The 27,545-nt window shown below is 34.9% G+C and overlaps 2 protein-coding genes across 2 annotated transcripts in view; both read right to left on the bottom strand.

The window, feature by feature from the left end:
- Positions 1-624: 624 nt before the first annotated feature.
- On the bottom strand, positions 625-9,578 carry LOC147410557 (glycine dehydrogenase (decarboxylating), mitochondrial). The gene is made up of 15 exons (XM_086436763.1): positions 7,824-9,578; positions 7,050-7,295; positions 6,877-6,954; positions 6,674-6,774; positions 6,399-6,594; positions 5,988-6,113; positions 5,371-5,556; positions 5,168-5,281; positions 4,424-4,576; positions 3,450-3,638; positions 2,461-2,538; positions 2,248-2,373; positions 2,065-2,163; positions 1,405-1,522; positions 625-865 (listed from the first exon to the last, which is right to left on the bottom strand). Exons 1-15 carry the CDS (start codon positions 9,078-9,080, stop codon positions 771-773), a joined length of 3,162 nt encoding a protein of 1,053 aa, XP_086292889.1. The 5' UTR covers positions 9,081-9,578; the 3' UTR covers positions 625-770.
- An 8,185-nt stretch (positions 9,579-17,763) lies between these two features.
- The window catches only part of LOC147410556 (DNA double-strand break repair protein), a 35,824-nt gene continuing 26,042 nt past the window's right edge, over positions 17,764-27,545 (bottom strand). The window contains exon 7 of the transcript XR_015176932.1: positions 17,764-18,299. The gene's annotated coding sequence lies outside the window, so the exon portion shown is untranslated. The remainder of the gene's footprint in view (positions 18,300-27,545) is intronic.

Below are 27,545 nucleotides of genomic sequence, written 5' to 3'. Positions count from 1 at the left end.
TTTGGATATTTGATTCAATTCAGGATCCTACAAAGAAAGAAAGAAACATCAATAACTACAGCTAGTGCACAAAATGGGTCGACATTTATCCAAAATCTGAGTAATCCAAAATTCAAATTTTGCGGGTTTGGGTCCTTGGAATAGATCCGAAAGAAAAAAAGGGTTGGACGTGGTTTGATGTCCCATAATCCGAGTCAGATCTAGGTCGGATATGGATCCATTCATATATCAGCCTAGAAGCAAATTATACATTGCTTTGAAAATTATAATTTTAGATTGTTTTTGAAAATATCCTTTTTTTACTACGTTAATATAACATAAATTCTAATAAAATAAGACGATTCTAATGTTAAAAAAGTATATGAAGGGAAAAAATGTTGGAACTATCTGAAATTATCCAACTCGATCCAACCCGAATCAAGCAATTTTGTCATGTCAGATCGGGACAAAGTGAAATCAAAATGGTTCGGATATGGTTTATCTAATAGGATCCAAGTTGGATTCAAATATATATTCGGATCCAAATAAAGAAATATGGATCAGGACATGGATAACTCTGATCTGAGCCGAATCAGATCCATGTTTAGACCTAAATACACCACATAAGTTGCAATCAGGAGACAATTTATCGAAGCAGCGGATCAAATAATATATTAGGAAGATAAAGAGTATCCCTCGATATGGGTTGTTTTATATACAATTTTAAGAAGAAAAGGTGGTTTTCAGTTTCTAAAGAAACCTTGTAGCACACAGCAGCAACATACAAGAGACTAGGCAGTAGCCGCAGCTTGTTCTTCAACCACCTGTGAGGCTGGTTGAAGGGTGCAGACGAGATGGCGGTCACCGTACACGTTGTCCACACGTCCTGACCATCAATATCACATAAGATCAAGTTAATATTAAGCACCACATCATTTAAAAAGAAAAAAAAAGAGCTTATATTTCCATACCAACTAATAAATAAAGAGAGCTTCTATTGGCACCCCAACTTTTACTTATTACACCCCAATTAAAAATAAAGAGAATAAGTGAATGGCTGAGAACAAGTAAAAGTTGTTCAATCTTTAATTGCGGTGTAATAAGTAAAAGTTGGGGTTCCAATAGAAGCTCTCAATTGGTGTCTAGGAGGTGGAGATAAACTTTCAAATGGAACAAAGAGAGAGGGAGAGAGAGAGAAAGAGAGGGATAAGTCTTACATCCTTGCATCGCCTATTCTAATTAGATTCATTCACTTGTGTGTTATAAATAAAAGTTAGTGTGGCAATATAAACTCCTAAGTAAATAAACAAAGCAACAGGAATGAATAATGAGCAAAATAAGGAGAACCATGAGGTCATCTTTGGAAAGATTTTGTGTTAATTTATGTTCTTCAGAGCAAATAAATGGTTGGTAAGCTACATGTACCTGTTGTAGGCCAAAACTTGGCAGCTCTGAGCCAAGAGGCGGGGAAGGCGGCATATTCCCGTGAATATGGTTTTGTCCATGCATCTGCCATGAGCAGCGACGGAGGATGAGGTGCTCCCTGCACATGTTACTTCTTAGTTACTCTCTCCAAAGCTTCATTAAAGTAAACTTAACTGTATTCTCAGGTATGATGGGTGTACATGCATGTTAAAATTATACAGATTCTCATGCCTTTTAAGATAAAAATTCATTACTGCGGCACGGTTTTAAATCTCATCCCAGACTGAGATGACTTGCCCAAGTCATCTCGGTATCATTCAGGAATGAGATGGATATACATGGTGTCTCAGTCTCTACACCATGTTGCCAGATAAATGAGATGACTCGGACGATACTTTGAAAATCTTGGACAAGTCAATAATACTCAGCCGAGCCAACTGGAATTTTGTAGATTTTGATTAAAATAATTAATCTTTTTATAACTACACATCTTCTAATCTCTCTTATTTTATTTAAAAATTATAATTATTTTCATTCAAATGTATATAAATAAATCTTTATAGACTGAATTAAATGGTTTATCTCGTCTGAAACGAGACGTCAAACCAAGTTTTGAATCCATGAACTGTGGTGAACAAACTTAGAATCTTCGGTATTTACCTTAAGGACGTTGTTGTGAATATCAGCTTTCCCACTCTCAATCGTAGCCATTTCTTCTCTAATTGATATAAGGGCATCGCAAAATCGGTCTAGCTCAGCCTACAAGACAAGTTAAAGTTCAAATAAAACTAAATAAAAGAAAACTGAAAACGAAAAAAAACTATTTCATTAGAAAGAATATACCTTGCTCTCGCTTTCAGTGGGTTCAATCATAAGTGTGCCTGGCACAGGCCACGACATTGTTGGTCCATGAAACCCATAATCCATGAGACGTTTGGCAATATCTTCAGGCTCAATCCCAGCAGTATGCTGTACCAACAATCAAATACAGTCACATGAGCAAAAGATTTACATCAAAAATGAGTAAATATCGTAAGAACTGTTAATTTTAAGTACCTTAAAGCCTCTCAAGTCAACGATGAACTCATGGGCAACTGTTCCATTGACACCACGGAAAAGAATTGGGTAGTGCTCCTGTAAAACACGATGTGCAATTAAAACAAAAATAACAATAAAAAAATGAAGAAAAAAACCAATCTGCAGGATCAACCTGGCATGGGAGCTGAAGCTAAAGTCTAAACCTCCATTTTAAAAGGTGAAGACATCCACGTATTTTTCAAGAAGTCATTTTTTAGTTTAAGGTGCCGACTGCATGTAGGGCATAAAATGGGTCGGATTTTATCCAAAATTCGAGTGATCCGAAATCCGAATTTAGAGGGTTTGGGTCCTTGGAATAGATCCAAATAAAAAATGGGTCGAATATGGTTTGATGTCAAGTCCCGTGATCCAAGATGGATTCGGGACAGATACGGATCAATCCATATATCTGCCTGGATCCAAATTATATATTGCTTTCAAAAGTATATTTTTATGTTTTCAAAATATCATTTTCTACTACTATAATATAACATAAATCTTATAAAATAAATGGATTATAATGGTAAAATAGAATAGTATAGCAACTACCAAACAAGTACAGAAGAAAAAAATGTTGAACTATTCGGAATTAGCCAATACGATCCAACCCGAATCAAGTAATTCAGTCGGGTCGGATCCGGATCTGGATTAAGTGAAATAAAATGGTTTGGATATGGTTTATCTAGTAGGCTTCGAGTCGGATTTGGGTTCAGATATAAAAAATTGGATCTGAATATGGATATACTCAGATCCGAGCTGAATCCAACCCCTTCTAAGCCCTAACTGCATTTCACCTGTCCATCACCTTCTCCAAAGAAAGCTCATTTAGAATGGTTAGTGACAAAGTTACCCTTGTTTTCTTTTTAAAAAACAAGGGTTGCAACCTGTGCCTGTCACCCATGTATTTTCAAAACCCAGAGTGAGTTCAAAAAAAGAATGCAAAAGATCATTCAAGAAGAATAGGAGACCTCCAAACGTTTTGCCATGTAGTTTGCGTTCAAGATCGCTATCTTTGATGCCTCTGTGAGACCCTTAGACCCCATCATTGCTATGTACGTGTACGAAATGGGCAAAATAAGTGCAGAGCCCCAAGGTGCTGCAGAAATAGTACCAAGCGGCTGAGACTTGTCAGGGGCTGGTAAACCACCGGTAGGTACCTTCATAATATGACACAAGAGAAGTTAGAACCTCGACCATGGAGATGTTCTACAATGGGTTCTGCATTTAGCAAGAGAAAAATTAAAGAAGAACCTCTGAACTTTGAAACTTGAGGAGATTCCAAGTTTCAAAGAACAAACACCAATATACTCTTAGCATGTATATTAACATCATGAAGTTTGTAGGAAAAAGAAGATAGCCCCTCTAAATATAATATATCCTATACCCTAACAAACAGAAAAATGGACTTCTTTTAATAGGTGAAAAAACATGCATATAAAGACCCAATAATACAACCATACATCTATTTGAATTTATATCTCAAGAAAGTGTTACTAGACTATTTTCGCCAAGTTTCTGTAATAAAAGCTATCTTGCTTCGAGTTTTCAAACCAGTGCCAAGTCACTGAATAAATTAGTTTAGGCCCACTTTCTACTTTGGAGGTAGGAAATGTATATGTACTGGTACCCATGTCATAATAAATTTACACCAATACCTGTAATTGAACTAGAACCATGAAATCTATGATTGAATTAACAACCAAGTCCTATTATTTCATTTTTATTTTTCTTATAAACCATGGAATAATCTGTTTTGCGTGGATATTAGATACAAGGCAAATCTTATTAAATATATTCTCAAGAACATGCACCCCAAGTTCAGAGTCAATTTTTTATAAGGTCTAGTCCGTGCACAAACAACTTTACATACTATAACAATTCACTTTAAACTAGCAATTTATAATTTTAAAATTTGATTGTTAAAATTGACAGATTATCTTACCACAGGATGAGATGGAAGAAATGGTGCCAGGTGTTTCTTCACACCAATTGGACCCATGCCGGGACCACCTCCACCATGTGGGATGCAAAATGTTTTATGGAGATTAAGATGGCAAACATCCGCTCCAATCCAACCTGGGCTTGTCAAACCAACCTGAAATGCGAGAATATTTTCATCAGAACAGAATATAAACCAGAACAGAATCTACCATTAAAGAATATGTAAGAAACAAATAAATATAGTAGTAATCCACCACAAAGTTTAAATTAGTAACAAATAAGAATGAATCTTTGAAGGAGAACATCTCAATGCATGTCAACTTGACAATAGAATAAGATCAGAATATGAAAATAAAATACTGGCATTTAGTTTGTAAAAATACTATGAAAGTGACAATCACTACATTGAAGTTAAAAGGGAGAAAAAGTCTATGCTTATAATTTATATTCAACAAAACGCTTAATTTAATGTCTCATTTTTCCTTATTCTGCATATTTTTCTCAAAGAAAATTGCAGAAAAAGTAAACCTCTTCAATTCAAAGTTTTAGAATACTTATAGACTTTCTCCGTTTCATTTTATGAACTACAATTCTCAGCTCTAAAATCGCAAGCAGAAACAGGAAGTCATTGCTAAAGAAACAAAATAGATCCACAAACAATACTTCAAAGATGATAAAACTATCTATCTTAATATTTCTTACAATTGGTCATCTCAAATATATTCACAATTCAAAAGACACCAACCTGTGCATTCATGTTTGCCCCATCCATGTACACTTGACCCCCATTGTCATGAATTATCTTGCATATCTCATCAATGCCTTCTTCATAGACTCCATGAGTTGAAGGATACGTAACCTAAATGTTCATTTAAAAGAATCAATACTTTCAGAAAGTTTGTGTTCAAGGTGAATTCAACTACCGAACAGAAGGCAAAATGTCTTTACCATAAGGGCAGATAGGTTGTCCCTATTTGCTTCAGCAGCCTTTCTTAACTCTTCGATGTTAATGTTTCCCTTGGCATCGGTTCCAACAGCAACAATTTTCATTCCACACATAGCCGCACTAGCGGGATTTGTCCCATGTGCCGAGACTGGTATAATGCAAACATTTCGGTGATGGTCACCTCTCGCCTAAAATTTTTATTCAACAAATGTATCATTATAAGCCTGGGTACAATCTCAAAAACTCTTCTTGCTACAACGGCAACAAACAATCTAGAAAAAACAATATCTTTACAAAGTAAGATTTTAAGTCTTACTAAGGGTAGTTTTGCTTAATGGAAAAACTCAGATTGAAAAAAAAAATTATTTTTTTGAGCCTGATCCAAGGTTTTGGAAATGGACAACTACTGAACTTCCATGGAACTCCCAAATTTAAAATTAAATTCAACGGTGAATATTTTTTTCAGAAGTACATAGCATTTTATCCTCTACAACCCTGTGGGATCAGATCATGTTTTTGGATGCCACAAGGTGAGGTCAACAACCCTTAGTAAGAGTTGAAATCTTACTAAGTTAGTAAGGCTAGTAGGACTCAACAATTTATGGTTGGACCAACTTACCAAGTGGTATGCGCGTATAACCATCAGCCCAGCATACTCGCCAGCAGCACCAGCATTAGGTTGCAATGAGAAAGAGTCGAATCCAGTGATTGTACACAAGAGATCACCCAAATCGTTGAACATTTCCTACAGGAAACCCATAAATTAAATCTGTTAAGGAGATTTTGCTTACTGGTGCTTAAGAAGATTCGACGGAATTGTAAGTTCCAAGCATAGAAAGAGTTTCGGAAAAAGTCGCCAAAAGATCAATATAGCCGGGAAAACATCGGATAAATTAAAAAATAAAATATTTTTTCAAGTATAAAATGTAACATATATATTAGATCGAAGACATTTAAAATAGTGATTTTTTCAAAAATTGCAGATTTTTTTTACTATGGTTCCAAGTAGACGATGAATAGTTTCAATTACCTGATAACCTAGTGCTTGTTCAGTAGGGGCAAAAGGGTGAAGGTCTGCAAAGCTAGGCCATGTCACTGGCATCATCTCCGTTGTAGCATTCAATTTCATGGTACAAGATCCCAGAGGAATCATACTATGGCATAAGGAGAGATCTTTTGATTGTAACTTATGAATGTATCTGAGCAACTCATGCTCCGTGTGGAAGCTGACACATGGTAATGAGGGTCAGATTGGCTCATAAAATGCAAAATCATATAGAAGTGGGTCTACTAGAAAGTGTTTACGTGTTAAATATTGGGTGTGTCAGATATGGGCTCTGTCTCACGAGCCCAGCTGGGATCACATTCTGAACCTCCGGTGCAAGAGATGCAGCAGTGAAGGTCACCTGAGAGTTATAATTAGAAAAAAAAAAGGTTACGCTTGTACTGTCAAATAATGCATTTAAGTTCGAAAATTATCAACATGTGATAGAGATACCGATACTCACGGGTTTGCCAGAAGCAAACACTTTGAAAAGTTCATCAACATCTTCTAAGGTTGTTGTCTCATCAAAGGAAACAGTTACCTGAATGAAATGTTACGACACACCTTAATTAGAACTCGTAACTTCAAAACATAATTCATCAATCAATGGTCTGTCTCAAATGAAATCAAACTTACAGTCTTTGAATCCACAATCCGCAAATTGATCTCACTCTTGCAAGCAGCATCAGCAATGGCATGCGCATTGGCACACTTGATCTTCACCGTGTCAAAGAAGGGATGCCCTTGAACTTCCACCACTCCAAGTTTTTTCAGCCCAAGAGCGAAAGTCCCAGCAAGACCGTGGACCCGTTGAGCTATGGTTTTCAGGCCTTCAGGTCCATGATAGACAGCATACATGGCAGCCATGTTTGCAAGCAATGCCTATATATTTCTTTTATTAAAAGCCCAACCCACAACTTAACACATATTACATACACGCAAACGGACATGTATCAAAAGGGCTTATTTGTAATTTAAATTGTTGATTAAAGGGTTTTTGAAGATGAGTGGCGATCCAGAATGATGTCCCGATCCTATAGCAAAATAGGGTGTGTATGTGGCATGTATTTATTGGAAAAAAAACAAATTGGGCTGAGTGCCTAATAAAAACAGATTGATTAGGAGCCCAAGGTGTCTTAAACTCCTACCAAAAGACGCCTCATAGACACCATTCTGGATCCTGACTCTTTGAAGATTACATAGTAAAAAAAAATACTTCTGTGATCTTGAAAACTAAGCAATGTGATGGTTTTTTACCAAAATGACCCTGATTATATTAAATTTAAATATAAAAGTGGGGGCATTTATGAATACTAAAATTTGGTGTTGAACCACTTCTACTCCGCCTTCTCTCATTATAATAGTAAAGATAAAGATTAAACAGAAGACAGACAAAGAGCAATCTCAGACCTGAGCAGTGCAGATGTTACTAGTGGCCTTGTCCCTCCGGATATGTTGCTCCCTCGTCTGCATTGCCATACGAAGTGCAGGTTTTCCTGACGAATCAACACTGACCCCAATAATTCTTCCGGGCATCATCCTCTTGTACTCTTGTGAGGTGGCAAGGAATGCAGCATGAGGGCCGCCATAACCCATCGGAACACCAAACCTTTGGGCAGACCCAACAACAATATCTGCCCCCAATTCACCGGGAGGTTTCAACATTGTCAACGCAAGGAGATCCGTTGCCATAACAACCTTCACCCCATTTGCATGAGCATTCTTTACAAACTCCCCATAATCCAAAATCTCACCCTCGGTGCCTGGATACTGAACCAAAACCCCACAAACATCACCCGATTTGTAATCAAAATCTTTGAGATCGGAGGTAACTACTTGTAGATCGAACCCATCTGCTCTAGTCTTACAAATATCAATAGTCTGTGGATGACAATTGCTCGCAATAAGAAAAGTCTTTTTCTTCCACTTTTGAATATTATTACACATCGCCATTGCTTCAGCGGCCGCGGTACCCTCGTCAAGAAGCGAAGCATTAGACATGGGTAGGCCCGTAAGATCCGAAATCATCGTCTGATAATTAAGAAGAGATTCGAGACGTCCTTGCGCTATCTCGGCTTGATATGGAGTATATTGAGTATACCAACCCGGATTCTCCATAATATTCCTCAATATCACGGGTGGAACGAATGTATTATAATAACCCATCCCAATATAACTCTTAAAAACCTTATTTTTCGAAGCTAATTTCTTCATGTGATCAACCATTTGGCTTTCTGTTAATCCCTCATCGAATTTCGACAATTTCATGGATTCAATTCGGATCGATTTAGGAACAGTTGCATCTATTAACGAATCTAGATTTGGAAACCCACATGATTCAGCCATTTTGATCTGTTCTTCAGGGGTGGCCGAATTATGTCGTCGAGGGAATGTGTCATTGGGTTTCAACGAATCAATATGTATCGATCGGGTTTGAGAACCAATACTAAATCCCACATTACCCATCACATTCTTTCTCATTAATGCATCAGATGATGCAATTACAGATCTAAAATTTGAACTCAGATAACATGATGGAGCGAGAGAGGAAACATACCTCGACGACGAAATTAAAGAAGACGAAGAAGAGTTTTGCCTCTGATTCTTCGATTCGGAAACCAAACGCTTAACAATCGATCTGTTAGCGAGTCGTCGAGCACGCTCCATTGTTCGAATTTTTCTGAGAGAAAAATTCCCAAATCTAAAATAAAAGAAAGCTTAAAAATAATTTTTTTTTTTTAGAAGAATTAGAGCGAACCCATGAAGGTGTGGGCAGAGAAGATGAAAAAGTTTCAAATATATATTGAAAATTCAAATAGAGAGAGGATTGGGTGGTAGTGGTGGTGGGTGAAGGGTGCGTAGGTTAAGAGGGTGCGCAAGTTAAGAGGAAAAGGACAAGTTAGAGGAGATTATAACCAACGTGGCTACCATTTTGTCTTCAAAATAGATTGACTGTAATCGAAATCCATGGAAAATGGATTAAATTTCAATGGATGAAATTGGTTTCTTTCTCTCTCCTCTTTTGCTCCATAGATCTTAAAGAGGAGAAAAAAATTAATAGAAAATACAAAAATAAATTGAAATTTTTGATATTTTCTTTGCTTAGAATCACAGATTCGAATCTTGGCTGCGTTCTCTTTCACTCGCAGCTTATCTTCAGATCTCACCTCACAATTCAAAATCACTTTTTCTTCTCTCTCAGTATTTTGTCTTTTTATAGTGAGATTGGTTGGAGATAATTCAAGGAAAAAAAAAAAAATTCTAGGGTCCATAGTTAGGGAATTTTCGATATTGGAAATTTCAAAATCTAGGGTTATATTGTGAGATTGATTGGAGTTACTAAAATCAGAATCTTCAAAGTCTAGTTTATTGGAATCAAAGGGATGATTCTACTGTTACAGAGAAATCTTGGTTTCCGCTTTCGCTTCACGAGCGCGGTTTGGAGAAACGGTTTTAAGGATCGGATTGGTAACGGTCGAGTCCGGTTTGACCGGACAATCAAATTGGCTCAAACCAAATTTGAGAAACTTGTAGTCATGGTCACAAAATTCTCCCATTTTTACAAATTAAAAAAAATTGAAAAATTCTCCAAATATTGGAAAACCTTATTAAATTGGTGAATCCACTAATTAATCCATGATTTATCTATTTATAATAGAATATAGAAATATTTTTACTCTTGAACCTTAAAATTTAATTTTCTTCAATATTCAAATCTCAAGAATAAAATAGGTTTTTCAAAAAAGTTGATGATTTTTTTTTTTAACCAAGGTGTCCGGGCCTCTTAGAACACCCGACTAATCCTTGGACACTTGTAATATCAATCCCTCCCCTTTATACACACATCAAATAATATTCAGGATAAATTCTCGAAGATAACTGATGTAGGATATCTACATGAGGAATACCATAATTTCAGATCGAGTTGACTTGGTTAAATTTGGTCAATTCAAGTTCGACCAACTTGGTTCGAGTCGATCTGATTGGGTCAGTACTCAATTCAATTCTGATTTTAGTCCTATGTGTTTAGTCTATTTTAATTTTAGAAGTTGTTAGATTAGTTTCTCTTTCAATTTTAAGAAATTTTTGTTTTATTTAGTTTTTAATTTATTTAATCTCTAATTTATTTTTAGGTTTCTATTTTTTTTTTTTTAATTTCATTTTTATTCTTTAGGTTATTATTAGAAATACTTAGAAGTGTCCATATTGAATTATAATAGGTTTAGTCAGTTGTTATTATATTATAGATATGTTAGGAAAATTGTCTTTTATTATTTTAGAATATTTGTAAGTTGTTATTATGAAGTTATCTATATAAGAAATTTCAAAAATAAAATTTAATAATTATCAATTCAATTATATTTTCTCGCTTAATTACTTTTTAGTTTCATACTTTATTTTCTTTCAAATTAATGTTTGTTTACCTATTAAATCTATTGATTCACACAGTTCCTCTATATCACTAACCCCTAGAAGGAGATTTTAATTCAAAACGTTTATTTCTTGGCCATCACTAAGAAAATCAAAATTATCATTCTTTTATTTTTAAATTTTTTTAAAATTAATTTACCTAAACTAATCAAATTAAAACACTATCGAATCTAAATCTTAATTAGGATTTCTATTAAACTAAAAAAATTTAGAATTGTTTTAAATATTTATTTAAAAAATAAAATTTAAAAATTTTAAATAAATGATTTAATTTGTGTATTATAATATTTATGTTTTATGTAAAGTATAATTTTATATTTTAAAAATTAATTATATAACATAAAAGAAAAATGTTAAAATGACAAAAAGTATTTATTGCAATTCTCACAAGTCTGACGTGGGATGTCCACATAACCATAGATGTGTTTCCTCGCGATATGAATAAAAATCATCTACGATTATGTATACATGTCCACACCAGAATTGTGAGAATCACAGTAAATATTGTGTCACCCCAACACGACTCAACATAAAAAACTGTTAATTATATTTTAAGTCTAATAATCATATATCTTTCAAGTTTCAACTACTTTAAATTTAAATCTAGAGGATGTTCATTCGGCCGAGTTAGACCGGACCGACCGGTTTAACCGGATACTATGGATATCGATTAGACCACAATCGCGATTCTTAAAGCCGTTCAGTAGTTGTAGCGGTGGCTCGAGAATCAAAGATTCAGAGAATCTTGCAAGTTCGAATAATGAGGATTTCAAAAATAGACCGTACTAATAAATCTAGTCTTACGAACAAAAAAAACAAATAAAAAAGAGTCCTGATAGCATGACTTACCACGTGGCATACTCGAATGATTCCGTGACGTGGATAAGTTCGGGAACCGTAGATCTGTACGCCTCGGGATACAATTTTTATGGGGAAGTGCAATCCATCTCGAGGCGTTCAGATCTAATGTACCTGAACTTATCACGTCATGGAGTAGTTTGAGTATGCCACGTTGCGAGTTATATTATCACGACTCATTAAAAACAAAACTATATAAATTTTTAATTGGTTGACTGTCATCAATCACACTCCGCCCACTCTTTCTGTCAATAGAATCCTCCTTGGGTCGAAAGTGGAGTACAGTTATCCGAATGTCTTAACCGCTAGATCAATATTTAATGATGTAGATCGAAGGGCTATTATCTTAGGAAGATGTAATGAGAGTGTCCATCAAAGGCGGACACTATGTTAGCTTTCAAAGTTGGAATCTAATAGATCTAGGTTGGTAAGCGACCTACCGACGACAATTAGGAAGAAAAATCTTTTTTTTTTTTTAATTTAATTTAATTTTTTATTAATTAAAATAGAGAGCTACTATTGACACCCCAACTTTTAATTATTATACTTAATTTTTCAAATTATTTATCACACCACAATTAAAGATTAAAACACACTATTCAATCATTAGAAAGGTTTGGCTCAAATTATTATCATCATTACAAAACATTATAACACTCTACTCAGACAATTTCAATAGTTGATACAATTATGATTAGGTTCACATAAAATCTTAAATCCCAAAAAAATAGAAATTTATTTTAAATATTTTTTAATGATTAATTGGATCAAATATGTGGTGCATGGGACTGTCAATGGAACGGGTTAATCTTGATATTAGGATCTAGATCTGATTTGAAAACAATTGGATCGAGTATGGATTGGATCAAATCCAATTTCATATACAAAATAAAAATAAACTTCATATATTTAAATAAAGAATAGGAATGTGTAAGATGAAGATCCTAAAAGAATAGGAAAAATAAATTCATATCTTGACATAATCAATCAGAAGATGTTTTGACCATCTATTAAAGAAAACATAACAAGTTGATCTTGTAAGATTCCTAGAAAATTCTTCAATTTCTTCATTTTCTTCTCGCATTCTGTGAATAGTCGAGACATTGAGAACATCAACCTTTCGAGGAGCTCATTCAAGACCTCTTTAAATTATGAAAAAAAATAAAAAACGAAAGCTTTAATTTTTGTTCATCAGAAGAGGGGCAAGCAAAGAGACATTTTCGTCATTTGTGGATCACTCAGATTAGTTTCATATAAAATTGAATGAAGGAACAAAATTGCTGAATGAACTGAACATTTTTTTTTTCATCAAAAATTACCAATGAAATCACTTGAATACCATTGGTTAGAAATCACCAAACAAGGTTGTTTTCAGGGGCGGAGCTAGTAAGGAGTTGGTGGGGGCAATTGCCCCCACAGAACTTTGAGACACCCCTATATTTTCAACCAATTACATGCCCCATTTGTCCCCACTCCCTCGCCTCTCTCCCCATTTGCTCCCACACACCTCACCTCCCTCCAATTTTTGCCCCACCCCCACACCCCACCTCAATATTTTGTTGATGACATTGCCTCTTGACCGGGCCTTCTCATATACTAATTGGAAATGACCTAAATATCCATTTCTTCAACTTCTAATAAAAAAACCTCTGAATTGCTTCCTTAAACCATTCATCTTCAAGTTCTTCAACTATGCAACTAACCATAGTTTGCCCCCACTACCAAAAAATCCTAGCTCCGCCCCTGTTGCTTTCATTGTTTATGTTGATTAAGGGGTGGGCAATGGGACAAAGGACCAAAGGGAAACTAAAAAAACTTTGAAGCAGCTATCTCGTTTTGAAGGAACCCTTTCCTTTGAATTATACTTGGCATTTCTGAGGAGGTATTCTAAATATTGACAAAAATATAAGGATGTAAAATAAATACAAAATAACACGTGTCTTGTAACGAGGAGGGTTCCTTCAAAATTTTCAAAATTGGACTCAGACCAAATGGGTGTATGAAAATATACCCACGCACCTATGTTAGTCTAAAGAAATATTGACTTAAGGGGAAATAAAGAATGAAAGCATTTCACATGCGCATTTGGATGGGTTTGTCTGTTGTTGATTGGATATTTTGGACCACATGACATGAATTACTACATGTACACCTAATTGGCAACAAAAAGCCATTAAGCCGTGTGACACACTATGGATATGCGTTTACTTTGGATTGTTAGGTTATGATTTTTGAAATGAAAGAATTAGATTACAAAAACTGATTTTCAGGTTCTAGAATCATGATTGGTAACAATAATGTTGAAAATTTATTTCAAATTACCGAATCTTAATTTTATTTTGCTCAAAGTGACAAAGTTGGGGTTCGAAAATAATTCAGCAATAGAAAGTTTCAACAAAAATCAACTAAATATCAATAAAGTCAGAAAAACATCGGATAAATTAGGTAGTCAAAAGCTCTTTCTTTCATCAGTGATTTATTTGACAAGACCAACCCGTAGTCTGATTCAAGTGCTTCCGATAACGTATTGACGGGTTCATTATAAGAATAGCCTTTTTAAGTATAAAAAAATATGTATTTCATTTAGTATAACATAAAACTTAAAAAATTCAAAAAATAAAATAATGTGATTTTTTTTCTTCAAAAAACCGTTGATTAAATCATATGATTAGTTGTGTTTTTATATATATATAAAAAGAAAGAAATCAAAGATTTTTTTACAACTTTTTAAAAAATCGTCGACAACATTTAAAATCATAATTTAATCACGACTTTTTTCATAAATTCCCAGATTTTTCCACAACGAGGTAGATGGATTTGGTTCCACTCCAATGTGAGAAGTTGAGAGAAATTGACCTTTCTCTCATGTGCATAATTTAATAGTGGGGTATATTCCATAAGACTTAGCTTACCTAACTTAAAATATTTAATTAAGTATTCTTTTAGGCTTTTAGTTAGGTATGTGTTAGATTCAATTTCTAGGATTAGTAATTTTATTTTATTTTAATTAGGTTGCTTTAAGAGCAGTTTTCAATTAGTAATGAATTATTTTTTGGTTTCTCTTAAATAAATATGTAGGCCCCGATTAATGTGGAAAACTATGAAATTGGTTGGTGCTTTATTGAGAATTGAACAAGAACATTTTTGGGAAAAGCACTTCTATGGTGTTTTTGGTTGTTTGGAGAATACAAAATGAAGAATATTTTGTTTCTCTTTCGTCCTCGTTTCATTATTCTCTTAAAATAAATTGTCATCGTTGTCTGTTGGGGGTTGTTGTTTAGTATTTTATTTTACGGAAGGACCAAAAAGACTTTGGACTATGTTTCGTATTTTATTGTTTCAATCTTGATTTTTCATCTTCAAAGCCAATCATCTTCATCTTCAACCTTCAAACCTAAGGAAAGATTCAATATTTAGGAGTTAGAAAATAAAAGAATTTTGAAAGAAAAATGTGGGGTTGGTTCAAAATTGTTAAGGCAACATTGAAAATAATGGATTAAAGATTGACTTAATAGAATAATTATTATAAAGATTAAAGAGCTTAAAGATGATGGATTGGGGAAAAAAATAATGTTTTGGGATTTCAAGTAGAAGATGAGATCATCTAGAATTAGTAGATAAAAGGAGACCAATGTCAAAGAGAGCATTTAATCAAATTTGAAAGCATAACGGTAAATCAATTACTAACATGATGAGTTTTCTATAGCCCCTTCCCCCACCCCAACCTCAAAAAAAAAAAAAAAAACATATCATGGGTTCACCCTTACACCTTATCACATTTTTGGGTACCATGTGGACATGTTCTTTTGTGCAAGAACAATATATATACATATACACCTTAAGTCTTACCTTATATGCATATGTGTTTGAGGTTTTGGAATCGACTGATTTTTTATGAGAATGGTCTCTATAGTGAGGAGATGATTCTCACAAAAAATCAGTTCATTTTGAAACTTCTAGCCCCATGCTTACAAGTTGAATAATCATAAACAATTCATTTTTTATAAACCACTTTTGATAGGGTTAAAGTTTTAGTATTGACTGATTTTTTGTGTGAAGATGATCTCCTTACTATAGAGATCATCTTTAAAAAAATCAGCTAATTCCAAAACTTCTAATCCATGTAAGACACAACATATAAGACAAATAGTAGGGTGCTAAACATTTCGTGCAGGAGTGACCACAAGATTGGGTCTCATATTGCACACCTTGTCGTGAAAGTGGATAAAAATCATAGATGCTTTTTCACTCGTATCTCGAATAAAGCATCTATGGTTCTCATGCACTTTCATGTAAAAGTGTGCGCTATGAGATCCAATCTTGAGGCCACTTCAGCATTATTCTTAGACATTTCAGACTCGACTGATTTTTTGGGGAAATGATAAAGATTATCCTTACAAAAAATCAAGTCATTCTGAAACTTTGAACTTATTTAAGACAAGACACTTTGTCTACCGGACACCACCCATATATATAAGGTTCCATTCGTAGACAACACAAAGCCAACAACTTTATCCTATATGGGTTAGAAGTTTTGGAATGGGCTGATTTTTTATGATGATGATCTCTATGGTGAGGAGATTATCCTCACAAAAAAAAAAAAAAAACAGCCTAATCTGAAACTTCTAACCCTATAAAAATTGGTATATAATTGTGAACCTATGACTTTTTACCATTAAAAGTTTGTAATCACTTTTGACGGGTTAAAAGTTTCAAATCCAAAGGAGGAAATTTGTCTCTTATTAAAATCTTGCAATCTACGTCATGTGACATTGGATCATATTTTTTTTTAAAGTCACCTAATTTTTGAAAGAAATTAAAAAATTTATTTTAAAATTTCATTTTTTTTTTTCGCCCAACCGATTAGACCCACCAGTTGGCCCGCTTTAGACCGACCCGATCAGTCATATGAGTCAACCACCAATCCGGTTTATATATATAGACACACTCATGGGTTGGGTATAAGTGTCATTGGATTTTGTGTTTATTATAAGCAATTCTGGGAATAATTCAAGAATTATACCCAAATTTAACAAATCAAAAATACTTTCAGCAAAGACAGTTAAAAACACAAATTAACTCATTTTTTTGTAATAAAAAAATTATATCCCAATATCGCATGATAATATTTTCATTGTTCTCTATACACTTAAAGATTTCATCATTAGACAATCACTAATTGTTAATTGTTAACACACTAATCATTGTTTGTTATCGAATCTCATGTTTATTAATCAATAATTAATTTTTTCACTCATTTAACATATCTTCTCTCTCCTCTTGGAATTTTTGAACAAAACTCTTGATAACTCAATTAATTCAGATACTATGTGCTTTGCATTACGAAGATTTGCATAAAAAATGTGTTTAGTTTTAATTATTTTTCCATATATTCTATTTTTAGGATGCGATCCAACATGAAATTTACTGATGGTGATTTAAAAAAAAATATAAAAACAACATTTCTTAAAATGATAGACGAGTTTTCTAAATATTTGGATGAGTACTGTGCAAATTTTTATATGTAAACACGAATTTTTGAGAGTTTTTTGGAGTATTGAAGTCGGATCATACCCAAAACATTCTCGTATCACATTGACATTCTTCAATTTTTGACCAAATTTTTAAATGATCTACTAAATGTATATTCCGAATCGTACTCGAATTAATCCTGTAACGATTTTTTGCCATATACCAAATTGCTAACTACATGAGATCTTGTGCCATTTCTCGAGTCAACCAAATTGCTAACTACATGAGATCTTGTGCCATTTCTTGAGTCAACGGGACCAATAGATATATAATGAGTATTGCATATCATTGCAAATAAAATAAAATCAAAATTTACATATATGCCAAAAAAGTATTATATTTAGAAATCATTATTGTATCAAGTTTAAATATCATTCTAATCAAGTATTCATATTCCCAAAATTATGAAGAAAATTTATAAAACAACATATTCAATCAGTAACAGCAAGAAGATGATGAAACGAAATAAAGTACCCACTTCACGACCGAAAAAAAAAAAAAAAAAAAAACTCAATTGGTAACTAGAAGATGATGAAAAGAAATCAAGTACACTCTTCACAGTGACAATTCTTACATTGAAAAAAAGAATTATAATAAACTTACGCGGTCTGTACACAGCTGACGTGGCAAAGACACAAAACCATAGATCTTTTTATTTGAGATACACAAGGAAAAAGATCTATGGTTATGTGCCCTTGCTACCGCATAAACAAGAAAAAGATCTACGGTTCTGTGCCCTTACCAAACATACATCAAAACCCTTCTAAGTCAGTCAAAATTATCCAAAATAATTCTCCATGGGTAACAAGGTCTTTCTTCCCAATCCACTTCCGGATGGGAAGATGGAATGTTGGATTAGCCTCCACAGAAATATTTCATCTTTGTGCCCACGATTGGGAGACCTAAAGAGAAGATTGACTTGATTGAGGGGAGAGCTTTGAGGAAGAGACCATGAAAATATACCATAATTCCTGACCCGGCCGAGAGACATCTAATAAGGTGCTGCAGTTCATATTTCTTCAGATCTACCCTAACCACTCTCTCTCCTACTTTAGAGTAGTAGTCCTGCAAGGTTTGAGGTCAAGGACAACCACAGTTAGGACCTTGAATTCTAATAAGCTTTACATGTATGAAGTTGGGAATGTGACACAGAAACATTTCAGGGAAAATGCATGCCAAAGGAACGGTACAACACTACTACTCAAATTAGTCACCTCAAACCAATGCCCATATGTACAAGCAAATAATCAGATGGTGTACTACGTACCATTAGACTTAATTTCCTCCAGCAAATCCCTTTGCTGATACTAATTTTCAAGGAATTCCTAAGACCTTGAAAAGTGTTCTTCAAGATAAGAATATAAAACATTATATATAGTTATGCTTCTCATCTTAGTTTCATTGGACTTGCCCTCAATTGCTTCATATTTGAATTTTTATTTTTTATTCTCATTTCAAATTTCTCTATAAAAAATTAATAGGATATCAGTCTTTATGAAATATAATTGCATAGAACAATTCTCCAAGATACATTCAATCGTAAAAACTTCAAGCATTGCTAAACGTTTTTCAAATGGCCGTCTCCTAGCTCAATGGCAGAATAATAAGTAATCTAAAGTCTAAACCACAAATAATGCAAACCAAGATTTGGAAGAATGAGTATCCAAATCCCCAATTTTATGATGGATCTCTTTACAAAATTACAAACCAAGCAATGAAATTCATTAGTATCATAACTTTCCAGGCACAACATACTAATTATCTTCATCAAGAACTTTCCATTGACAACTACATTACAAATAAGACTATTTACAGGTAAAATGAATGCTTTGGTAGAGATTGAAGACGTAAAACCCATATCCTCTTTTCTCCATACCACGTCTCCCCATCAAACATCGAGCAAATTGGAGGAAATTATTGGGTTCAATACTTATCAACTCCCACCAGATATTAGGACTTAGGTCTATTTTCTAACGAGTAATTTTGGGTGGAGTTGTAACTACCACCCTTTGAGCTTGGATTTTCAACTACGCTGAAATTGGTAGTTGAGGATGTTCATGGAATTATGATTAAGAGGAAATGACCACAAACAGTAAGATGGAGCTTGAAAACGGTAGTTGCAACCCCAACTCCCACTAACTCTTGTCAACCAAACACATACTTAGCATGAGGGACACGTGCAATGTTGTTAAATGCAATCATATATGCGAGTCCCCAAAAAATTTCCGCATACGCTACCACAGCATATGTGAAAATCTAGCTGTTGGTCCAATATGCGGTTGCATATTGTATATGCAATGGCATATGCTCCAATGGTCAGAAATTTGATTGTTGGACCTTTTTTTTTTTCTTTTTTTCTTTTTTTGCTTTTAAAACACCAAAAGCTCTATAAATAGAGCACTCTAACCTTCTACCCTCCCCTTCAAGCATTCAAGATCAAGAATACAACTATACAAGAAGTCAAGAATCAAGATTCATACATCATCATTCATCAAGCATTCAAGATTAAGATTCAAACTTTGATATTCAAGATAAAGAATCAACTCATCAAGATTCTAAATCTTCATCTCTCCAAGAATCCAAGTCTCCCTACACTACACTCAATCAAATTCAAGTCACTCTTAAATCTCAGGTCAACTCACCATCACCTTTATTTTTCATTCCAAAATCAAATCTCATCTTAACTCTCGACTCTTGAGGTGTTTATATATTATTTTATTTGTTTATTGTTAATTTGTTACTGTTAGTTAGTTAACTTTTTGTAAGTTAGAACTTAGAAACTTAGAACAAACTTTGACTTTGATTGAATACACAAATATAGACACATGTCACATACTCACATTTGGATTACCTAGAGCATAGATGTTGGAACAAAGTAACATACTCACATTGTCACTTACACTTAGTTAGAAGTTAGAAGTTAGAACACTTCACTAATCACTAAAAATTAGAATTTAGAAGATCATAAATTCTCATTTTAGAATTTAGAAGAACATCACACATTCACCATCACTACTACCATCGTGTCTTCCTCATCAACTAACTCTTCCTTAAGGCCAAAGTCTAATGATCCCGGCTGGAAATACGGGCTTTATCGTAGCGCAATTGAAAAAAATCAAGTAGTGTGTGAGTTATGCGGCTACACAACCCAAGGTGGCATTGCACACAACAAACATCATCTAGTGCATATGTCGAGATCAAATGAAAGGGCATGTTATAAGATTACATCTGAGATCCAAAGAAAGACCATGAATAAGGTGTCTAAGAAAATACAAGATGATGCAATTAACTTAGAAAGTTACATGGAAGGTGGTGGGATTGATGAGGACGACGATGACATCGTCGCATATAGTACTCCCACATCAATGGGAGGTAGTCAACCACCAGTTCCTCCCCCACGAAGAGCTTTTAAAAGGGTTTGAGCACATGGTCCACTAGATAAGTGGTGTAGATCACATCCAAAGAATGTGGTCGATCAAAGAACAAAGAGTAAAGATTCAATTCAAACAATCACAGAACGTAGTAATAAAGATAGGAAAACTACCATCCAATACATAGTTAAATTGTTATACCAAGCCGGTATTGCTTTCAACACCATTAAACTAAAAAGCTTCAAAGTAATAGTGGAAGCTATTGATTAATTTGGACTTGGCCTCAAACCATCTTCGTACCATGAAATACGAGAGCCATGTCTAAAACAGAGGTAGAGTTTACCCAAGATTTAATTACTGAATATCAAGATTCTTAAAAAAAACCTATGGATGTACTTTAATTGCCGATGAATGGACAAATAAAACCAGTCTAACACTCATTAACTTTTTATTTAACTGTCCCATAGGAACAATGTTCCTTAAATTTGTGGATGCTTCGACCCATTCTCATACGGCTGAGTATTTATTTCAATTGTTAGATAAAACAATTGGTGAAATTGGTGAAGAACATGTTGTCCAAGTTGTAACAGACAATGCTACCGCCTATGTGGCCGTCAACCGCCTCTTAATGGATAAGAGGCCTCACTTATAGTAGTCTTCATGTGCAGCACATTGCAGAGATCTCATATTAGAAGATATAAGTAAATTACATGTGTAATGTCGTAATGTAACTAAAGCTAGAAAAGTTGTTTTTATGTATAAACATACTTTACTTTTACAAAGAATGTGTGCTAATATAAATGGTAATTTACTTAGACTTTGACATAGCTAAAGCGTGTGAATCAATAGATTCGATAGATTGTGTTCAATTGAACACTCAAAATCAATTTGAATCAATAGATTCATTTGATAAACAGGCAATAGCTTGAAAGAAAATAAAACATAAATTTAAAAAAGTAATTAAGAGAGAAGATAATTGAATTGATGATTATTATTAATTTTTGAATTTTGAGCTCTTTATATATATAACTCCATCATAACGACTTATAATAAATACTAAAAATTAACATTCCTAACCTATCTAGGACATAATACTAACTTTCTAATCCTATTAGAACTCAAATTGGACACTTTTAAGCATTTCTAATTATAATCTAAATAATAAAAACGAATTTAAAATAAATTAAAAACTAATAAGGAATAGTACTCCTAAAGTAAATAAAAAATAGAAACAAATCCTAATAGAATTAGAAAACCCCTTAAAATTGTAGATGTCCTACATCAGACCTGCAACCACACGTTTTGCTACTGTTTTTCTGACACTACAAAGTATTCATGGGAAAAAGGTAAAACTTAGGAGTTATGTAGTGTCAATTAATTGGAACAATGGGCCATGGTCTAAAAAGCTTGAAGGCAAATGGGTCGCTACAGTTGTTGATTATTCCATTCGGGTGCTACGAATGTTGTTGAGTTATGTAGTCGGATCCTTCAACTTCTTCGAACAACCGAAGTCAGTTTGCAAATATCTGGAAGGTGTCGTAGCTATGCCAAATGCGATGGATGTAAACACTATGCATAGAGTGATCAAAATCAGTTTGAAAGAACTTGAACTTAAACACAAAGTGTTGTTGAACAGCGTAGGTTTTGTGGTGTGATTGAGCACTCCCCTACTTGGACATGGTCTATGGATTTTTTTGCTGAATAAGGAAAATGGCTCTTAAAAGCTCTACCAAAAGCCATTAAAGCTCCATCTGGAAAAAGCTTTAGAGACAAATCTACATTTTGTAATCACATTCATATTGTTATGGTAAGGACCAATAGAATAGGAGCCTTCCTTAAGATTTTGGACTTTGCCTCGAGAAATCAATGCAGCCCCCTCATTTTCGCGGAAGGGGTGAATGGTTCTGGTTGGAAAAAGTTGCAAAAAGGTCTCATGGAACTCATGGCTCCTACCCATCTTAGTGGCTTCGGTATGGGTGAGACCCAAATAGGTACGAATGGGACCAACAAAAAGTTTTTTATTCCCATTCATATTCAAGCAGGATTTATAGCTAACTTCTCAATGACTATTCCCTTTCAAGGATTTGGTCACTAAACTAGGAGTATCTTGTGCGAAGGTTTGAGTACCACAATCTGGATTGGACTTCAAGAGGAGATTTTCAATAATGTCCATCTGAGATATGAACTGGTCCCTTATGGAGAGAATCGTAGAATCCTCTTAGCAAAATTGACAGATTATCATAAGTGGTTTTTGACGACTAGTCCAATTCAAGTAAGGGAGAGTGAGGTTCCGTTCCGTCAATGATTTGCCTTATCTAATACTTTGTCTAAGCACTAAGTAAAAAAGAGAGATGTGGATCAATATTGTGGGGTTACCACTTATGGAGCTCGGAGGCATTCAAGATGCTGTGCAAACCTCTAAGAGGTTTGATCAAGGTGGATACATTAGTGTTGAATAGAAGTAGCTTTGTGGCGGCTAGGGTTCTAGTAGGCAATCCAGGTATTAACATTGCTAGAGGTGCTAAGGTGACTTCTAGCCATCACTTCTTTGAGATTTCGTTCATTTGGTTTAGGAACTTAGTCCTTTTCCAATTGGGAAGACAAAGGGAAAGTTATGATGGAGGAAAATGTTAGGGATGAAGCTTCTAAGAAAAGGGTGGAAAGAGTTTCGTGAAACTGGTACATAGGAGAACCCTCACAGAAGATGGAGGAACTGGGGACGATAAAGGCCTGGGAACCTTCGGGTTTGGTTGGCTTAGACCCACTTCAACAAACCAATCAATGTTGGCTAATTGTGGCCCAATTTACATCAATTCCTACAAGGTTGCCTTAAACTTGGCGGTGGACCAGAGGGAGGTAGATAAAAAATCAGAAGATTGTGATCAAAGTGTCAATCCTACTGATGTGCCACCATTCCGTACATCAGAGATCAACCATAGAGTGGTGGGCAGGGGACAAAGACCGTGCTCAAGAAGTTAGTGGGAGAAAAGTGACCCTACAGATCCCATCGATGAGGGGAGTGATTTTGAGTCCCGGTTTCCTCGATCAATGATAATCATCCATCTGATTCAGACAAATCCTTTGTTGTGAACTCATTTGGGGGACTCCCCATTGTGTGTGGAAGCCTTTCCAATAAGTGCTGACACGTTGCATAAGTACAGCTGTTCAGAAGTTCTTGGGGACCGTGAGAAATAGTATGGTACTGATACAAATGGTGTGGAAGAGAGGGACGAGGTGGGAAAATCGACACGTGTGGCACACGTATGCTCTTTGTGTAGGAAATCAATTGCTAATCTTTGTCGCAAGTTTGTGGGCTAGGGCCTTGCAAGGATAACACAGAGTAAGACCCGCAAGCTTTTTTACAATTTGGGTGCTTTGATGGGTTGCGGATGCAGATTTATTGGATGTTCTCACCTGCTCGTATGGGATGCAACTTCTTCGATGGATCTTCATATAGGTACAACGAGGCCACATTTGGCTTCTCTAAACCAAAAGGAAAACTATGGATCAAGGTTCTGTTAGTTCTTATGAATCCCCTTCTTAGTGCCAAAAAAGGTTGGGTCTTCTTGTTTTGACCCTTTTCTTCTTTATGCTAATTTCCTCTCTTTCCCTCTTGGGTTGTCTTTCGATTGTGTCTGTTACTTGACAAGTTTTATCCCTAAGTTTGTAGGTCTTAGGGCCAACAACTCTCACCATTACATTCTTCATCTTTTTTACTTTCATAATTTGGGGTCACCTTGGAAATCAAAATGGTGCCCTAGAGATGTAATCATGCAGGGAGAGAGTTTAGGTACTTTGTTTTTCCCAACACCTTTCTCTATGTCTAGACATTTCTTAGACTTCTCTTCTGTGAGGGATTTGGTGAGTAGAAATAGGGAGGCTCATACTTGCGCTAATCAAGAACCAGATTCAATCAAGTATAGGCTGGAAATCAGAATCCCTTAGGTGAGTCCAACAGAGGAGGGGAAAGCCAAATTGATATTGATAGACAAAATAAGAAAAGTATCTTGGTTGGGGAAATGTCGTTGTGGCTTCTAGAACATGTTTTAGATATAGGGTGTGGCTGTAAGAGTGGCAAGGGGTTAATAATTGTAGGGGAGCAGAACTATTGACAAAGTTTGTTCAGGGTAAGAAAAAGGAATTCAGTGAATTTTTTAATAGAGAAACCAACATGGGCTTTGTGAAGTGCTAAGAGGGTCATTTCATTCCAGAAGACGATCAGAAGCAAGTGTGTCAATGATGGGGATAATTTTATAATAGGATAGAAGCAGGGAGGAACAGATCTGGGGTTTCTAAATGGGATTACTCTAGAAGTAGTTGATGATGTTTGAAGCTTGGAAGAGAGCGAGGCAAAAGGTCTAAGGAGGTGGAATTGCTTCAAAAAGACATTAATGATTTTCCTTTGAAATCTAGTGGTAGTAGGAGAAGAGTAAGGGTCGTACGGTTTCTAATGATGATTAAAATCCTGTCGTGAAATGTTAAAGGTTTGGGTAATAGGTGCAAAAGAGCTTCCGTGAAACAACTTGTTAAGTACCACACTCCTCACGTTGTTATTCTTCAAGAATCAAAGTTGGATCTTATGAATGATTTGATTGTGTTTGAGGGGTGGGGTGGGAGTTCAATCAAATGGGTGGCTCTTCCTGCATTGGGTTCTACAGGAAGTATTATTGTTATGTGGGATACTAGATTTTTAAGAGTTACAAATCTTTTGGTTAGGGCCTTCTTTGTTTCCATATTGTACAATTGTATTAGGTCGAGCGAGACATAGGTTTTATCGAGTGTGTATGGCCCGACTAGATCGTGGGAGCATGATCATTTGGGGTGGGGAGGGGGGAGAGGGGGGGGGGGGAACTTGAAGATGTGTCGTATTGGGTATAGGCCTTCGTGTATTGGAGGAGATTTTAATGCCTTCGTTTTGTTCAAAAGAAAAGAGGGAGCCCGCACTTGTGTTTCCAGTATAAGAAAGTTTGTTGAGGTCGTCAATAATAATGAGTTAATCGACTTACCTATGAGGGGGAGATTTACTTGGTCCAACAATCAAGATACTCCTACTCTGTCCAAACTGGACAAGTTTCTTGTGAGCCTTACATCAAAAGATCTTTTTGGTTTTATATTTCAGTTGATTACCCCTAGACTTGTGTTGTACCATTCTCCCATTCTTCTTGAAGCGGGGCTCAATTTTAGTCATCAAACTCCCTTTCGTTTTGAGAATATGTGGCTGGAGAGTGATGGTTTTCTTGAGATGGTTAGATTGTGGTGGCATAGCTTTGAAGTTTGTGATAGACCGGGAGCGATTTTTAGAAAGAAGCTAAAGGGGTCGAAAGTTAAATTGAAAGTGTGGAATCAAGAGTCTTTTGATAGAATTGAGGTTAGGAAGAAAGTCTTACTACATGATTTAGATGCCTTGGATAGGGAGGAGGAGTTGGGGGGTGTTTGACGATGCGAAAGAAGTCAATCAATGTAATTTGAAAGCCAAATTCCAACAAGTAGCTCTTTTAGAAGAAATTAATCGGAAACAAAAGTCTAAAGTGAGGTGGTTGAAGGAAGGTGATTACAATATAAAGTTTTTTCATCTTGTTGCCAATTCTAACAAAAGAAGGAATTTCATTGGGAATATTTTGGTGGAGGATAGATTACTTGAGGACGAAGAGACCATTAAGAACTCCATCGTGGACTATTATCAGAAGCTTTATTCAAAGGAGTGCGAAGAGAGGCTTTTATTGGATACCTTAGGTTTTGATAATATTTCCGAGAGTGATAGGATTTGGCTTGAAAGACCGATTGGAGAGGACGAGGTTCTTCAAGCAATTAACAACGTGCCTAGTGAAAGACCGATTGGAGAGGACGAGATTTCACACCTATTAGTCTTATTTTGTCTGCCCATAAGATCTTATAAAAAATTCTTGCCTAAGATTAAAAGTAGTGATTCCTAATATTATTAGCAAAGAGCAAAGGGCTTTCATGGTTAACGAGTGCATCGACTCTTGGAAAAAGAAGGGTAAGGCGGGGCTTATATGTAAAGTTGACATCGAAAAGTCCTATGATCATGTTAATTGGAGTTTTCTTTGGTATCTTTTAGATCGTATGGGTTTTGGTGAGAAATGGATTAATTGGATGAGAAAGTGTGTAGACACCCCATTTTTGTATTCGCCTGACTAATCAACTCATCAACCCGATTGCAACGGTTCCCAATGATGGGTGTTTATTCCAATACTTTATTTTGTTACCAGATATGTTGCAGAAATCCGGAAGAGATATCTCGAATTGACAAAACTATAAAAAACACACCACGCTAGGAAAATATAACCCCAAAAACATAGAAATCATCATTTTTCAGACAAAAAGAAGCTTTATGATAAAAATCACTAAAAAATGATCAAATTACCAAAATACCCCTAACCTCAAAACATCCCTAAAGCCTACATCACGCTTAGGAAAACCCTTTCAAACACATAAAACAACAAATCGAAATCAAATAAATCATTTCACCAATTTTCACAAAATTCGACAAAATTACGAAAATGCCCCTCATAAAGTTCACGACCATTTCACACAAAAAAAATTTCATAAATAACACAAACCAATATTTCCATTGAATTCCTTACGAAAAATTGATTCTAAAACATCCTGGAACATCAAAAATTGACTTGAAACTCAAAAGTTCTCTTCAGGGGCAAAACGGTAATTTTTCAATTAAAAAAATTTAAAATTCCAAAATTAATAAATAAAACATTAAATAATGTAAAGTGAAGCATTAATAAAATTAATTTAAAATTTTGAACAAAAAAAATCGATAATCAGGCTCTCAGGCAAAATTATTGATGGTTGCCTAGATATTTATTAAAGGACCCCTCCATCTAGGGGCCCAAAGAATTAAAGATAAAATAAAGGGAAGTTCTTAAAAAAAACAAAAATATATTCTTAGTCAATCACATAAGAC

This window comes from Akebia trifoliata, chromosome 1 (genome assembly GCF_017979445.1).
Source record: "Akebia trifoliata isolate Shusen 1 chromosome 1, ASM1797944v1, whole genome shotgun sequence".
In the NCBI taxonomy this organism is placed as follows: domain Eukaryota; kingdom Viridiplantae; phylum Streptophyta; class Magnoliopsida; order Ranunculales; family Lardizabalaceae; genus Akebia; species Akebia trifoliata.
The sequence above is the reverse complement of the archived record's forward strand: the minus strand, read 5'-3'. Positions and strand labels throughout refer to the sequence as shown.

Coding starts and splice junctions, on each gene's coding strand:
- LOC147410557 (XM_086436763.1), bottom strand. CDS start 9,080: ATGGAGCGTGCTCGACGACTCGCTAACAGATCGATTGTTAAGCGTTTG. Junction 2,374..2,460: donor TTGACTTGAGAGGCTTTAAG/GTACTTAAAATT, acceptor TTGTTGGTACAG/CATACTGCTGGGATTGAGCC. Junction 2,164..2,247: donor CCACTGAAAGCGAGAGCAAG/GTATATTCTTTC, acceptor CTTGTCTTGTAG/GCTGAGCTAGACCGATTTTG.